The sequence below is a fragment of the Pseudophryne corroboree genome (genome assembly GCF_028390025.1).
Source record: "Pseudophryne corroboree isolate aPseCor3 chromosome 3 unlocalized genomic scaffold, aPseCor3.hap2 SUPER_3_unloc_40, whole genome shotgun sequence".
In the NCBI taxonomy this organism is placed as follows: Eukaryota; Metazoa; Chordata; class Amphibia; order Anura; family Myobatrachidae; genus Pseudophryne; species Pseudophryne corroboree.
In genome coordinates this window covers 55,276-71,558 of record NW_026967531.1, presented here as the reverse complement: position 1 = coordinate 71,558, position 16,283 = coordinate 55,276, and the positions used below count along the sequence as shown (strand labels likewise).

The following is a 16,283-nucleotide window of genomic DNA, read 5'->3' as shown; positions in this document are numbered from 1 at the left end:
GTGACTTATGTAATAGATTGGTCATTCGAATATAAAGGCCAATAAACTATCTGAGCCTATAAATAAAATGAATAAATAAATGAATTAGAGATGATACAGGTTGAGGGGTGTCATATTAATATTGGCCACTAGATGGCAAGTACGTAAATGTATTATATGAATTACAACACTGATAGAAAAAAGTTTTTGTCATCTCACCGTTATAATAATATAAATTTAAAGTTAGTTGTGCATATGTATAGATATTAATTAATGAGGAGAAATGATTACTCATTAGAGGTAGATATTGTATTTGATATGATTATTTCCAGACTGAGTGAGTTCAAAAGGAGGCTTGGATTATAAGCCCGCTGACTGTACATGCCCAGTGAACAAATTTGGAAACGAGGCTTGAATCGCGAGCGCAGTGCGCATGCCCAGTGAACAAGTTTGGAAACGAGGTTTGAACTGCGAGCGCAGTGCGCATGCGCGAACCGGAAAAAACGGTATTTAAGGATCTGAGGTGACGGGCAGCTATTTTACACACTGATGAAGCCGCTGAAACGGACCCTGAGGCGGAGAAACGCGTTTGTGGGCATACCAGAGGAGTTGTGAGTCAGGAGAGCATTCTCCATCATCTGCTACAAATATTAGTGTGGCTCATAAACCCTCAATACCGGCTGGTGAACTGTTTTCTCCCTACCCCAGTGCACAGGGGAAGGAGAGTGTTTTTTTATCAATCAGGCTGGCACCTGTAGCGAACATCAAGGATAAAGTTGCTAGTGAGTGCTTCTGCTAAATGCACTCTAGTCCTTGTGGAAACGCATCACATTATAACAACTTACCTGATTATATGTGCCTCACCTAATTAACCAAAACAACTGTGCAAGAAGTGGCTGGTTAAAGGCTGTGGTTTGGTAGAGAACATTTGTATTTATTTCTGGACTGAATCCAACACTGCCGACCTAATTTGATTCATACCTCCCACAAGAAGGAAAGTGGTTGGAGGTTCTTGTTTGAAAAGGAGGAATCGTGCTTGCATACTACCTCTAATTAATAAATGTATGCATAAGGGACATACTGAATACAAATTAACTCATTGTGCAGTTGGAACTGGAAATATACTATTCCATTCTACAGCTTTTTAAGGGATTGCATGCATGCTTAACCTACTAATCATTGGTTAATCTATTGTGAAATCTATCTGGAATCTCTTATATATTTTTTAATCATTAGATTAGTGGTGTAGATTAGTCTAAGTATATTGTGATAAAGGATAATATCAATATACAAGTAAATATATTCAGTGTAAGCAGTGATGGTTCTGATTGATTAAGGGTGATTAATGAGAATATATCACTGTGTGATGATTTAGAATTTATGTTATTAATTGTGTTTTAATTGTCATACTGGCCGGTATACGTTTACATTTATAGTATTGTGATCTTTATATCAGTAAAATATTTTAATACCAAAGTGAAATAGCGCTTTCTCATTTTTTGCTTGTTGTATTACAGAAGGAAACTATAGGTCAGTTACACAATACAGTAAGAAAAGACAACACAGTAGGAAAATATGTCAGTAAGACAATACAGAAGGAAACTATAGGTCAGTAAGACAATACAGAAGAAACTATAGGTCAGTAAGACAATACAGAAGGAAACTATAGGTCAGTTACACAATACAGTAAGAAAAGACAACACTGTAGGAAAATATGTCAGTAAGACAATACAGAAGGAAACTATAGGTCAGTAAGACAATACAGAAGAAACTATAGGTCAGTAAGACATTACAGAAGGAAACTATCGGTCAGTAAGACAATACAGTAGGAAACTATAGGTCAGTAAGACAATACAGTAGGAAACTATAGGTCAGTAAGACAATACAGTAGGAAACTATAGGTCAGCAAGACAATACAGAAGAAAACCGTAAGACTATAAAGAAGACAACTAGGTCAATAAGACCATACCGTAAGAAACTATATAGGTCAGTAAGACATTACAGAGGGAACTCGATCAGTAAAACAATACAGTAAAAAACCATAGGTCAGTAATACAATACAGTAGTAAACTATAGGTCAGTAAGACAATAGAGTAAGAAACTGTAGGTCCGTAAGACAATACAGTAGGAAACTATAGGTCAGTAAGACAATAGAGTAAGAAACTGTAGGTCTGTAAGACAATACAGTAGGAAACTATAGGTCAGTAAGACAATAGAGTAAGAAACTGTAGGTCCGTAAGACAATACAGTAGGAAACTATAGGTCAGTAAAACAATACCGTAGGAAACCTCTAAAAAGCCTTTTTCTCTGACGTCCTAGTGGATGCTGGGAACTCCGTAAGGACCATGGGGAATAGCGGCTCCGCAGGAGACTGGGCACAAAAGTAAAGCTTTAGGACTACCTGGTGTGCACTGGCTCCTCCCCCCCATGACCCTCCTCCAAGCCTCAGTTAGATTTTTGTGCCCGACCGAGAAGGGTGCACACTAGGGGCTCTCCTGAGCTTCTTAGTGAAAGTTTAGTTTTAGGTTTTTTATTTTCAGTGAGACCTGCTGGCAACAGGCTCACTGCATCGAGGGACTAGGGGGAGAAGGAGCGAACCTGCCTGCTTGCAGCCAGCTTGGGCTTCTTAGGCTACTGGACACCATTAGCTCCAGAGGGACCGAACACAGGCCCAGCCTCGGAGTCCGGTCCCAGAGCCGCGCCGCCGGCCCCCTTACAGAGCCAGAAGCAAGAAGAGGTCCGGAAAAATCGGCGGCAGAAGACATCAGTCTTCAACAAGGTAGCGCACAGCACTGCAGCTGTGCGCCATAGCTCCTCAGGCACACTTCACACTCCGGTCACTGAGGGTGCAGGGCGCTTAAGGGGGGGCGCCCTGAGCAGCAATGTAAACACCTTGGCTGGCGAAAATGCACCACATATAACCCCCAGGGCTATATGGATGTATTTTAACCCCTGCCAGAATTCACCAAAAAGCGGGAGAAAAGGCCGCCGAGAAGGGGGCGGAGCCTATCTCCTCAGCACACGGGCGCCATTTTCCATCACAGCTCCGCTGAAAGGACGTCTCCCTGGCTCTCCCCTGCAGTCCTGCACTACAGAAAAGGGTAAAAAAAAAAAAGAGAGGGGGGGCACTAATTTGGCGCAGTTTTGATAATAACAGCAGCTATAAAGGGAAAAGCACGTTATATAGTGGTATTCCTGTCTATATATAGCGCTCTGGTGTGTGCTGGCATACTCTCCCTCTGTCTCCCCAAAGGGCTAGTGGGGTCCTGTCCTCTATCAGAGCATTCCCTGTGTGTGTGCGGTGTGTCGGTACGATTGTGTCGACATGTTTGAGGAGGAAAATGAGATGGAGGCGGAACAATTGCCTATAATAGAGTTGTCACCCCCTAGGGAGTCGACACCTGAGTGGATGAGCTTATGGAAGGAATTGCGTGACAATGTCAGCTCTTTACGAAAGACAGTTGACGATATGAGACAGCTGGCTACTCGGCTTGTGCCTGTCCAGGGGTCTCAAACGCCATCAGGGGCTCTAAAACGCCCGTTACCTCAGATGGCAGACACAGACACGGATACTGACTCCAGTGTCGACGATGATGAGACAAATGTGACTTCCAGTAGGGCCACACGTTACATGATTGAGGCAATGAAAAATGTTTTGCATATTTCTGATAATACAAGTACCACTAAAAAGGGTATTATGTTTGGTGAGAAAAAACTGCCTGTAGTTTTTCCTGTATCCGAGGAATTAAATGAAGTGTGTGATGAGGCGTGGGTTTCCCCCGATAAAAAACTGATAATTCCTAAAAGGTTATTGGCATCATACCCTTTCCCGCCAGAGGATAGGGCACGTTGGGAAACACTCCCTAGGGTGGATAAAGCGCTCACACGCTTGTCTAAACAGGTGGCACTACCCTCTCCTGATACGGCCGCCCTAAAGGAACCTGCCGACAGAAAGCAGGAGAATATCCTAAAATGTATATACACTCACACGGGTGTTATACTGCGACCAGCAATCGCCTCAGCCTGGATGTGCAGTGCTGGGGTGGCGTGGTCGGATTCCCTGACTGAAAATATTGATACCCTAGATAGGGACAGTATATTACTGACTATAGAGCATTTAAAAGATGCATTTTTATATATGCGTGATGCGCAGAGGGATATTTGCCGACTGGCATCAAGAGTTAGCGCGCTGTCCATTTCTGCAAGAAGAGGGTTATGGACGCAGCAGTGGTCAGGTGATGCGGATTCCAAAAGGCACATGGAAGTATTGCCTTATAAGGGGGAGGAGTTATTTGGGGTTGGTCTATCAGACCTGGTAGCCACGGCAACTGCTGGAAAATCCACATTTTTACCCCAGTTAGCATCTCAACATAAGAAGACGCCGTATTATCAGGCGCAGTCCTTTCGGCCCCATAAGGGCAAGCGGGCAAAAGGCTCCTCATTTCTGCCCCGTGGCAGAGGGAGAGGAAAAAGGCTGCAGCACACAGCCAGTTCCCAGGAACAGAAGCCCTCTCCCGCCTCCGCAAAGTCCTCAGCATGACGCTGGGGCTTTACAAGCGGACTCAGGCACGGTGGGGGCCCGTCTCAAGAAGTTCAGCACGCAGTGGGCCCACTCGCAAGTGGACCCCTGGATCCTTCAGGTGGTATCTCAGGGGTACAAATTGGAATTCGAGACGTCTCCCCCTCGCCGTTTCCTAAAGTCTGCTTTACCGACGTCTCCCTCAGACAGGGAGGCAGTATTGCAAGCCATTCACAAGCTGTATTCCCAGCAGGTGATAATCAAGGTACCCCTCCTGCAACAGGGAAATGTGTATTATTCCACACTGTTTGTGGTACCGAAGCCGTACGGCTCGGTGAGACCAATTTTAAATCTAAAATCCTTGAACACTTACATACAGAGGTTCAAATTCAAGATGGAGTCACTCAGAGCAGTGATTGCAAACCTGGAAGAAGGGGATTATATGGTGTCTCTAGACATCAAAGATGCTTACCTACATGTCCCAATTTACCCTTCTCACCAAGGGTACATCAGGTTTGTGGTACAGATGTGTCACTATCAGTTTCAGACGCTGCCGTTTGGCTTGTCCACGGCACCCCGGGTCTTTACCAAGGTAATGGCCGAAATGATGATACTCCTTCGAAGGAAGGGAGTTTTAGTTATCCCTTACTTGGACGATCTCCTGATAAGGGCAAGATCCAGGGAACAGTTGGAAGTCGGGGTAGCACTATCTCAGATAGTGTTGCGGCAGCATGGTTGGATTCTCAATATTCCAAAATCGCAGCTGATCCCGACGACACGCCTTCTATTCCTAGGGATGATCCTGGACACAGTCCAGAAAAAGGTGTTTCTCCCGGAGGAGAAAGCCAGGGAGTTATCCGAGCTAGTCAGAAATCTCCTAAAACCAGGCCAACTCTCAGTGCATCAATGCACAAGGGTCCTGGGAAAAATGGTGGCTTCCTACGAAGCAATCCCTTTCGGCAGATTCCACGCAAGAACCTTCCAGTGGGATCTGCTAGACAAATGGTCCAGGTTGCATCTTCAGATGCATCAGCGGATAATCTTGTCACCAAAGACAAGGGTGTCTCTCCTGTGGTGGTTGCAGAGTGCTCATCTTTTAGAGGGCCGCAGATTCGGCATTCAGGACTGGGTCCTGGTGACCACGGATGCCAGCCTGAGAGGCTGGAGAGCAGTCACACAGGGAAGAAATTTCCAGGGCTTGTGGTCAAGCCTGGAGACATCACTTCACATAAATATCCTGGAGCTAAGGGCCATCTACAATGCTCTACGCCTAGCAAGACCTCTGCTTCAAGGTCAGCCGGTGCTGATCCAGTCAGACAACATCACGGCAGTCGCCCACGTAAACAGACAGGGCGGCACAAGAAGCAGGAGGGCAATGGCAGAAGCTGCAAGGATTCTTCGCTGGGCGGAAAATCATGTAATAGCACTGTCAGCAGTGTTCATTCCGGGAGTGGACAACTGGGAAGCAGACTTCCTCAGCAGGCACGACCTCCACCCGGGAGAGTGGGGACTTCATCCAGAAGTCTTCCACATGATTGTGAACCGTTGGGAAAAAAAAAAAGGTGGACATGATGGCGTCCCGCCTCAACAAAAAACTAGACAGGTATTGCGCCAGGTCAAGGGACCCTCAGGCAATAGCTGTGGACGCTCTGGTAACACCGTGGGTGTACCAGTCAGTGTATGTGTTCCCTACTCTGCCTCTCATACCCAAGGTACTGAGAATTATAAGACGGAGAGGAGTAAGAACTATACTCGTGGCTCCGGATTGGCCAAGAAGGACTTGGTACCCGGAACTTCAAGAGATGCTCACAGAGGACCCGTGGCCTCTACCTCTAAGAAGGGACCTGCTCCAGCAAGGACCCTGTCTGTTCCAAGACTTACCACGGCTGCGTTTGACGGCATGGCGGTTGAATGCCGGATCCTGAAGGAAAAAGGCATTCCGGATGAAGTCATCCCTACCCTGATCAAAGCCAGGAAGGATGTAACCGCACAACATTATCACCGTATTTGGCGTAAATATGTTGCGTGGTGCGAGGCCAGGAAGGCCCCTACAGAGGAATTTCAACTGGGTCGTTTCCTGCATTTCCTGCAAACAGGACTGTCTATGGGCCTAAAATTAGGGTCCATTAAGGTTCAAATTTCGGCCCTGTCGATTTTCTTCCAGAAAGAACTGGCTTCAGTTCCTGAAGTTCAGACGTTTGTCAAGGGGGTACTGCATATACAGCCTCCTTTTGTGCCTCCAGTGGCACCTTGGGATCTCAATGTAGTTTTGGGGTTCCTAAAATCACATTGGTTTGAACCACTCACCACTGTGGACTTAAAATATCTCACATGGAAAGTGGTAATGCTGTTGGCCCTGGCTACTAGGGACTTGGAGGACTCCAAGTTGCTGGATGTAGTCAGGGCCCTGAAAATATATGTTTCCAGAACGGCTGGAGTCAGAAAATCTGACTCGCTGTTTATCCTGTATGCACCCAACAAGCTGGGTGCTCCTGCTTCTAAGCAGACTATTGCTCGTTGGATTTGTAGTACAATTCAGCTTGCACATTCTGTGGCAGGCCTGCCACAGCCTAAATCTGTAAAAGCCCATTCCACAAGGAAGGTGGGCTCATCTTGGGCGGCTGCCCGAGGGGTCTCGGCTTTACAACTTTGGCGAGCAGCTACTTGGTCAGGGGCAAACACGTTTGCTAAATTCTACAAATTTGATACCCTGGCTGAGGAGGACCTGGAGTTCTCTCATTCGGTGCTGCAGAGTCATCCGCACTCTCCCGCCCATTTGGGAGCTTTGGTATAATCCCCATGGTCCTTACGGAGTTCCCAGCATCCACTAGGACGTCAGAGAAAATAAGAATTTACTTACCGATAATTCTATTTCTCGTAGTCCGTAGTGGATGCTGGGCGCCCATCCCAAGTGCGGATTGTCTGCAATACTTGTACATAGTTGCTGTTACAAAAATTGGGTTATTGTTGTTGTGAGCCATCTTTTCAGAGGCTCCGCTGTTATCTTGCTGTTAACTGGGTTCAGATCACAGGTTGTACGGTGTGATTGGTGTTGCTGGTATGAGTCTTAACCGGGATTCAAAGTATCCTAACTGAGGCTTGGAGGAGGGTCATGGGGGGAGGAGCCAGTGCACACCAGGTAGTCCTAAAGCTTTACTTTTGTGCCCAGTCTCCTGCGGAGCCGCTATTCCCCATGGTCCTTACGGAGTTCCCAGCATCCACTACGGACTACGAGAAATAGAATTATCGGTAAGTAAATTCTTATTTTAAAAGAGTTCCTCCTAACACCGCTCAATGCGCAGACATTTGTGCGCAGAATTAAAATCTTGCAGTAAAACCTATGGAGAATTAGTACTAATAACTTTTTGCTGCTAATTGGTTAGGGAGTTTTTGCGATGAACTGAATCCCCCCATAAAGTGTTTATACATACAGTATGATGTTACATTGAGATTACCGCTGGAGGAAACTCTGCCACAATATTATTGAATGTAATTTAGCCCGTTCTCGTATGGGTGTAATATATTAATATTATTCTTACTGACCAGGATTACCAGCACTGAATCAGTTATCACCCAATATAATATACATGCCGATGTGTAACAACAAATACACTTGTTTTTTTTATTACATTATTCACCTTTATACATTTACCTTTGTGTTTAATATATCACTGATTTATCTTACATACTTTACTGTACTTAATAAAGGTTATATATTATTTATTAGTGCACAAACAGGACAGCACTGTCTGTTCTTTGCTGTTTTATTATTGAAAAGCCCAAGTCACCTCTAGTAATCCCACATGAGCGTCATATCACCTCTAGTAATCCCACGTGGGCGTCCATGTCACCTCTAGTAATCCCACATGAGCGTCCATGTCACCTCTAGTAATCCCACATGAGCGTCCATGTCACCTCTAGTAATCCCACATGAGCGTCCTTGTCACCTCTACTAATCCCACATGAGCGTCCATGTCACCTCTGGTAATCCCACATGAGCGTCCATGTCACCTCTGGTAATCCCACATGAGCGTCCATGTCACCTCTAGTAATCCCACATGAGCGTCCTTGTCACTTCTAGTAATCCCACTTGAGCGTCCTTGTCACTTCTAGTAATCCCACGTGAGCGTCCGTGTTACCTCTAGTCATCCCACGAGCATCCGTTTCACTTCTAGTAATCTCACACGAGCGACCGTGTCACCTCTAGTCATCCCACGTGAGCATCTGTGTCACCTCTAGTCATCCCACGTGAGCGTCCGTGTCACCTCTAGTCATCCCACATGAGCGTCCATGTCACCTCTAGTAATCCCACATGAGCGTCATGTCACCTCTACTAATCCCACATGAGCGTCCATGTCACCTCTGGTAATCCCACATGAGCGTCCATGTCACCTCTGGTAATCCCACATGAGCGTCCATGTCACCTCTAGTAATCCCACATGAGCGTCATGTCACCTCTACTAATCCCACATGAGCGTCCATGTCACCTCTGGTAATCCCACATGAGCGTCCATGTCACCTCTGGTAATCCCACATGAGCGTCCATGTCACCTCTAGTAATCCCACATGAGCGTCCTTGTCACTTCTAGTAATCCCACGTGAGCGTCCTTGTCACTTCTAGTAATCCCGCGTGAGCGTCTGTGTCACCTCTAGTCATCCCACGTGAGCGTCCGTGTCACCTCTAGTCATCCCACGTGAGCGTCCGTGTCCCCTCTAGTCATCCCACGTGAGCGTCCGTGTCACATCTAGTAATCGCACATGAGCGTCCATGTCACCTGTAGTAATCCCACATGAGTGTTCATTGTTGACGAAGTTCCAGTCTAAGCATCCTTGTTTTGTAATAAACATAAAAGCAATGATTACAGGTAAAAAATGTCAGTTATAGAATTATATATTGTATCCTGTAACACCCTGGGTCTTGTCTGCTTTTATATTTCCATAATGTATTTTATTTCCAGCAGATGGACACACAAGCAGGAATATCTCAGAAGGACATCTAATGTTATCCCCGGATTGTGACATAAAAGATAATGACAGTATACAGGATTCTCCAGGAGATAACCCCATTACCCGAATTATACATCCAGCTCTATCAGTTTATCCCCCTGATCCTGGGAAATGTTCTCCTGATCACTCTGAAATTGGTGCATCTGTTACAGCTCTGACAGTAGATATAGAGTTTCCCTGTTCTATAGATGCAAAATGTATTACACAGAACACAAAGCCTATTACCCATCAGCCAGCTGAGAGGCCATTTCCATGTTCTGAGTGTGGGAACTGTTTTGCATACAAATCACATCTTGTTATACATCAGAGAAGTCACACAGGTGAGAGGCCATATTCCTGTTCTGAGTGTGGGAAATGTTTCGCACACACATCAGCTCTTGTTACACATCAGAGAAGTCACACAGGTGAGAAGCCATATTCCTGTTCTGAGTGTGGGAAATGTTTCTCACAGACATCAGCTCTTGTTACACATCAGAGAAGTCACACAGGTGAGAAGCCATATTCCTGTTCTGAGTGTGGGAAATGTTTCGCACAGACATCAGCTCTTGTTACACATCAGAGAAGTCACACAGGTGAGAAGCCGTACTCCTGTTCTGAGTGTGGGAAATGTTTTGCATACAAATCACATTTAGTTTTTCATCAGCGTGCTCACACAGGTGAGAGGCCATTTTCCTGTTCTGATTGTGGGAAATGTTTTGCATCAAAATCAGATCTTGTTCCACATCAGAGAAGTCACACAGGTGAAAAGCCGTATTCCTGTTCTGAGTGTGGTCAATGTTTTGCACAGAAATCACATCTTGTTAGACATGAGAGAAGACACACAGGTGAGAAGTCATTTTCCTGTTCCGAGTGTGGGAAATGTTTTGCACAGAAATCAGATCTTGTTCCACATCAGAGAAGTCACACAGGTGAAAAGCCGTATTCCTGTTCCGAGTGTGGAAAATGTTTTGTACGGAAATCAGTTCTTGTTAGACATGAGAGAAGTCACACAGGTGAGAAGTAATTTTCCTGTTCCGAGTGGGGGAAATGTTTTGCACAGAAATCAGATCTTGTTACACATCAGAGAAGTCACACAGGTGAGAAGCCGTATTCCTGTTCTGAGTGTGGAAAATGTTTTGTACGGAAATCAGTTCTTGTTAAACATCAGCGATTTCACAGGTGAGAAGCCATTTTCATGCTGTGAGAGAAATGTAACCGCTCTTGTTGAACATATTAGACATTACCCAAATACGGAACCATTTAAATCTTCTAGAGTATAATTATCACTATCATGCAATGTTCCTCAAGGGTCAATCCTATCTCCTAAGCTTTATAAAATATACATGCTACCACTGGGTTATATAATCAGACATCATGGCCTGGTCTACCACTGCTATGCAGATGACCTGCTTTTTGCTCCATGTACTGAGAACCGAATACCAATCCTAAATGGTTGTCTAACTGAGCGCCAGTGGTGGATGATGCCAGTTGGCTGTGATTCAGTCTTTGTGAAACATAATAGAAGCTCACCAGCAAAGGACAAGACTACAGCTTTACCAACCATCTGGATTTATGCTTTGGTGTTCATAATTGCAAAATACTGAACATGTGCTGAATCTTTGTGATGTCCAGGTTTGTGGCTGACACTGACATTGGGTATCTGCCACATACAAATCCTCATTCTTCCATCTGTGGACCATAGCCAGAATCAAGCACTTGATTCCCTCAGAAGTTCATAGACTACTGCAATGCCATCTACCTGGCTCACCCAGCAAAATAATGACAGAGCTTGCAGCTAGTACAGAATGCAGCAGCCAAGCTGTTACCTAACCAGCCCGTTCCTGCCACATAACACCCATTCTCTGCTCCCTTCACCGGCTGCCTGTAAGATGGAAAATCTATTTCATAATTGGCTAACTGACCTTCCCAGCCTAACATTACATGGTCCACGGTACTAGAAGCAGCTTCTGCCTCCTTACTGCCCTGCTTGCTTGCTTCTACAGATGAAGGACTGTTACCAGCAGTACCAAGAATCTCCTGTCATTCATTTATGGGTTGAACGTTTAGTTTTGCAGCCCTGCCTTGCACAGTCCAAGAGGCCTCCACTCTAGAGACCTTCACAAGCAGACTGATGACTGTTACTCACGCTTTTCATTAATGTACCTCTATTTACTTCCTAAATAATACATCCCAAATGCTTAGGTCTTTTTTCTGCTGTTTATTTAGTATCTTGTGCTTTGTGTAAATGTGAATGTCTAATACCAGTTTGCACAATCTGTATTGCTGCACGACAGTATGGCGGCCATTGGAACGTGTTTTCACTTCTAGTTTGCCTAACTTGTTGCAGACACTCATCTTGATCAGGAGTGTCGAGTGTTTTCTGATACAAGATCCTATTCATATATACCCTGTACATTATCATGTGCATTAGAGTCACCCGGGTTCCATCTGCGGTGGTTTGTTGTATGTTACATCTATATGGTGCGGAGACTCCCCTGTATTTCATAATAAAAGCTTTTGTTTGCATCTAATTATTGCATTATAGCTTTTATTTTTTTATTCTGTTTTATATTCCCGTCTGAGTAATTATGCCATAATGTCTAATCTCGGAGTGGACCCCAGAAGATGTAAAGAAACCGTGTAAGTTTTCCATCATTCTGTTTTGTGTAAGCATACAGGTAAGTGATGGCACGGTGGTCACTGACCGTCACATTCCGGTGGTATAATGGAAGTGGGAATGTCTGGGCTTATTCTAGTCTACTGCAGAAATAAAAAAACTCAGCCTTTATCCTGCTTAAAAAAATGACAAAGCCCATAAATCAAGCTTGGCCGGACAAGAAAGAAGCCACATTAATGGTGGCACATCATATAGGCTGAGGTCCCATGTTTATGGTATATATGGCATAACTCACTCTTCACCCACAAAAACCTTCCCTTCACCATTCACAATGTCCACCATTGCCCCTTCAGAAGGGTCACAACTTTCCTTTGTTTGTTCCACCTCCTCCTCTACAGAGCCCAGGACCATCTCCATGACCATTTCATGTTTATCTGGAGGCCAGGTATCTGGGAGGTTCATGGCCTGAGATGACCACAGAACCACCAGGTAGTGGACAAGAAGAATCCACAGCCTCCTGAGGAACTGGAGAGTCCAAGGATCCACCCCACATGAGGTAGAGAAGGGTCAACCACAGGGTCTGGCTCAGTAATTTCCTTCCTAAAAGCTGCTCTTTACCCAGTTTGGTACCTGTGGGATCCCACTCCAATTTCCCATGAGAGTCCTTACCCTCACTAATCCTTTCTAAACCTACTAGTTCCTTCCCCTTCCAACCACTCCTCCTTTTTAAGCTTTTCACCACCTGCTGTGTGAGTCCCATCCAATCACTCCTCCATTCCTTGACTCATTGGTGTAGCAACCCCCTTCTCCCCACCCCCACCACACTGCTATACTGCAGTTAAGCTGTGAGACTTGCTGCTAGCAGTACTCGCTACTCAGCACACACACTCACATCATGATTACACAGCTGTGCCAGAGACACTGTCTCACTGACAACCAGGACGAGACACTCCCAGAAAGGCATGTATGTATGAGTACGGAGAGAGTGGGCGCAGTGGGGCTGCATGACTGACAGCCAGGATGAGACACTCCCAGAAAGACATGTATGTATGAGTACGGAGAGAGTGGGAGCAGTGAGGCTGCATCACTGACCAGGACGAGACACTCCCAGAAAGACATGTATATATGAGTACGGAGAGAGTGGGCGCAGTGGGGCTGCATGACTGACAGCTGAGCCTGTCACGTCAGTGAGGTGACAAAATGCAAGATATAATTACCTAGCTAAATCAGGCACTAATGCAATGTTACATGTATTAAATGAGCAGCAAATATATTGATTATTAGATAGCAGCTCCTATGCGGGAACTGGATGCCTTAGACGATATAGATTGTTTAAGTTTCAATAGAGACATAAAAGAGCGCTGATGGTATATAAATAAAAATATTTATATTATTTATTAGAGTTCAACACGGTAAAAACAGTTATGCCAATAATAACCAGATAAAATGCAGCCACAATATTTCTGATTGTATATAAACTGTATACAGATTCAGCTGTAATCACTCACATTAGATCGATTGTATTTAAATGCAGCTGAATCAGCTGATATGTGCAGTACTGCGGTCCATTAATTAACATATTAGAGTGTAGGATTACTCCAATTTATGTATATACCAGAGGGATCCCACGGTATGAAAGTGGATAATTTAAGTAGTTCAATATCCTCACTTATAGGTCAGTGTTCTCACCCAATGTTGGTAATCTCCGCTGGTTCCCGTCAATAGCAAAGTGCAGTGTGAGCTACAAGCGGCTGCAGGTATCCTTCACAGATGGACCAGAGGGAGATGCCGCGAGCTCCGATGATCAGCCTGCAGACAAGGCGTCTCAGCACAGCGGCGGACGGTAGCGTTCCGTCCCGTGTGACAGCAGTGAGGATCAATGAAATTGTTTATAGCAGGGTTAAACGAAGTGGATGAATCTCCTTCAATGGACCAACAGTAGCTACAACCCTCAACGTGTTTCTCCGCCACAGGCAAACGGCGGTTTCCTCAGGAGATATGAATACCCAATGAAGAAGTAAATGGGTATTTAAACCGTTTGTATCCAATTGGCTTTTGAGTGGTGATATGCACACATGAGTGAATGCTCGGTGTTGCTTAATTTGTATAGAGTTGATCCACATGATGTAATTAATACAGGTGCTCTTTTGTTAAAAAGAAAAAGGAACTATACAGATAATATCAATCTTAAACAATAAAATTAGTACTTATAGTAGATCGTGGTGGTAAAACAAAGAACACACTAATCCCCATATATATGTATATACAGATAGAATTTCTAATGGACATACAGATACCTAATATGTCGCTTTATTAATTTTACATTAAATATATCTTGCTTTATAGAGATTATTTTTTATATATAGTTTGAATATTTATTCTCCTCTCTATTCCTTTGAAGGGGTTTCGTGTTTCAAGTTATTCCCACCACTTTCTGAAAACACATATATTCAATATAAAAAGGAATCTCTGAGGAGTATAACCATTAATTTAATTAGAAAGCTCCAAGAAACAAGTAATAACCCACCGAAAGCATATCGGACCAAACCACTGTATTCAAAATAGTAGTAGAGAAAATATTCAAATAGATGTTCCTAAGATATACAGATAATAATAATTAAACAGAAAAATCTTTTCTGAATCATCAGTCGTGACAGAGACCATCTGAGTTAGCCATGTGCATCGTCATATTCAGTGTAAATTGGTAAATATATATATATATATATATATATATATGAGTCTATTGTTGCTCATATCACACTAGACAAAGAATAATCCAGAGATAGATACAAAGTACCATGTGTATAATATACTCCATAGATATCTCAAAGGATATATATGTATGTATAGACTAGGTTTCTTAACAGAAGGATAAGAAAACAGCCAGGGAAAAAAGGGGGAGGAAAGAAAAAAAAGGAAGCTATAGGATAAAATAGAATAGCATACAGATATTGATTCATATATTATTCAGCTCAATGTTTTCGTTGAGCCCTAGAGGGAACAAAGTATCTATCATACAAATCCAGTATGCTTCCCTCTTACAGAGGAGGTTATATCTATCCCCACCTCGGAATGTCTGTTTTATATGTTCAACTCCCTGTATGGACAGAACCCTACAATCTCCTCCATGGAGTGAGCAAACATGTCTAGGTACACTGTGTTTAGTTGTCTTTTTAAGAATTAATCTTCTATGTTCTAAAACCCTAGACAGCATATTGTTCTACAGACATATTGGCAACCACAAATGCAGGAGATTACATAAACCACAAATGTTGTCTGGCAGTTTATATTGCCCACTATATCGAAGTATTCTTTAGTTCTATATGATAAAAATTATGATAGTCAGAGAGATAGATGGGGCATCCCATTCCCAGCTGGAACAGCACACTATTTGTAAGAGCCGGAGCGGTGCAGGGCTACTGGCTGACAGCCTATCATCTGGATAATGTATTCATGTTAGACCTAGTTTTCTATTGTTTACTACCACCACAGTGGACACTCAAAGGGTGAGTCATATAAGGTACCATTGTACCTTTTTGTTTACTCCCTATTGTCCAACAGTGATCTGACCAGACATGGTTGCTCTTTTGCTGATGTAATCACCTTGATTAGAATATGTATTGTATTCCAATGCTGTAAGATCCTTAGACAAAGAAGTCACCCTTACCCCATGTAATATGAAGCTTCTGGGGGTATAAGTAGAGCTAACCAGAGAGCTGAAAGAGATTCTATGCTCCTTGACTAAAAAGTGAAGTTCTGTCAGGAGTTTGTGCTGGGAATTGTCGTGTGGAATTGGATTACAGAGGTGTGCTGAGCTGTTTATAACACATTCTGTTCAATAACCACTGTTGGTTTTTCATCTACCACTGTGCCTGAGTGATTTGGAACCTAGTATCTTCACAGCTACTATTGATGGTGGGTAACTACCTGGCTCTCTTCCTTTGATGGTAAAACTAGTTATCATCAGGTATAGACCATCAAAGATTCCTGATCATCAATGGTTGATGGCCAATCCTAGACCAGACCCTGAGTGACCACAGCCACCACCAGATCCACAATGTGTACCTAGAAGCTGCCACATCTGGCACTTTGTTACCCGCCATCAGATCTACCTTCTCCTAGACAGCCACCTTTCCACATCTAAGATGAAACTCTGCAGGTTTCCTTCACCACCAGCTTTGA

General features: G+C 44.0%; 1 protein-coding gene across 1 annotated transcript in view; it reads left to right on the top strand.

Annotated features, from left to right (window-relative positions):
* The window catches only part of LOC134984212 (uncharacterized), a 211,827-nt gene extending 199,812 nt beyond the window's left edge, over positions 1 to 12,015 (top strand). The window contains 1 exon segment of the mRNA XM_063949844.1: positions 9,465 to 12,015. Coding sequence (XP_063805914.1) covers positions 9,465 to 10,667 — 1,203 coding nt within the window. The 3' untranslated portion in view covers positions 10,668 to 12,015.
* The last annotated feature ends 4,268 nt before the right edge of the window (positions 12,016 to 16,283 follow it).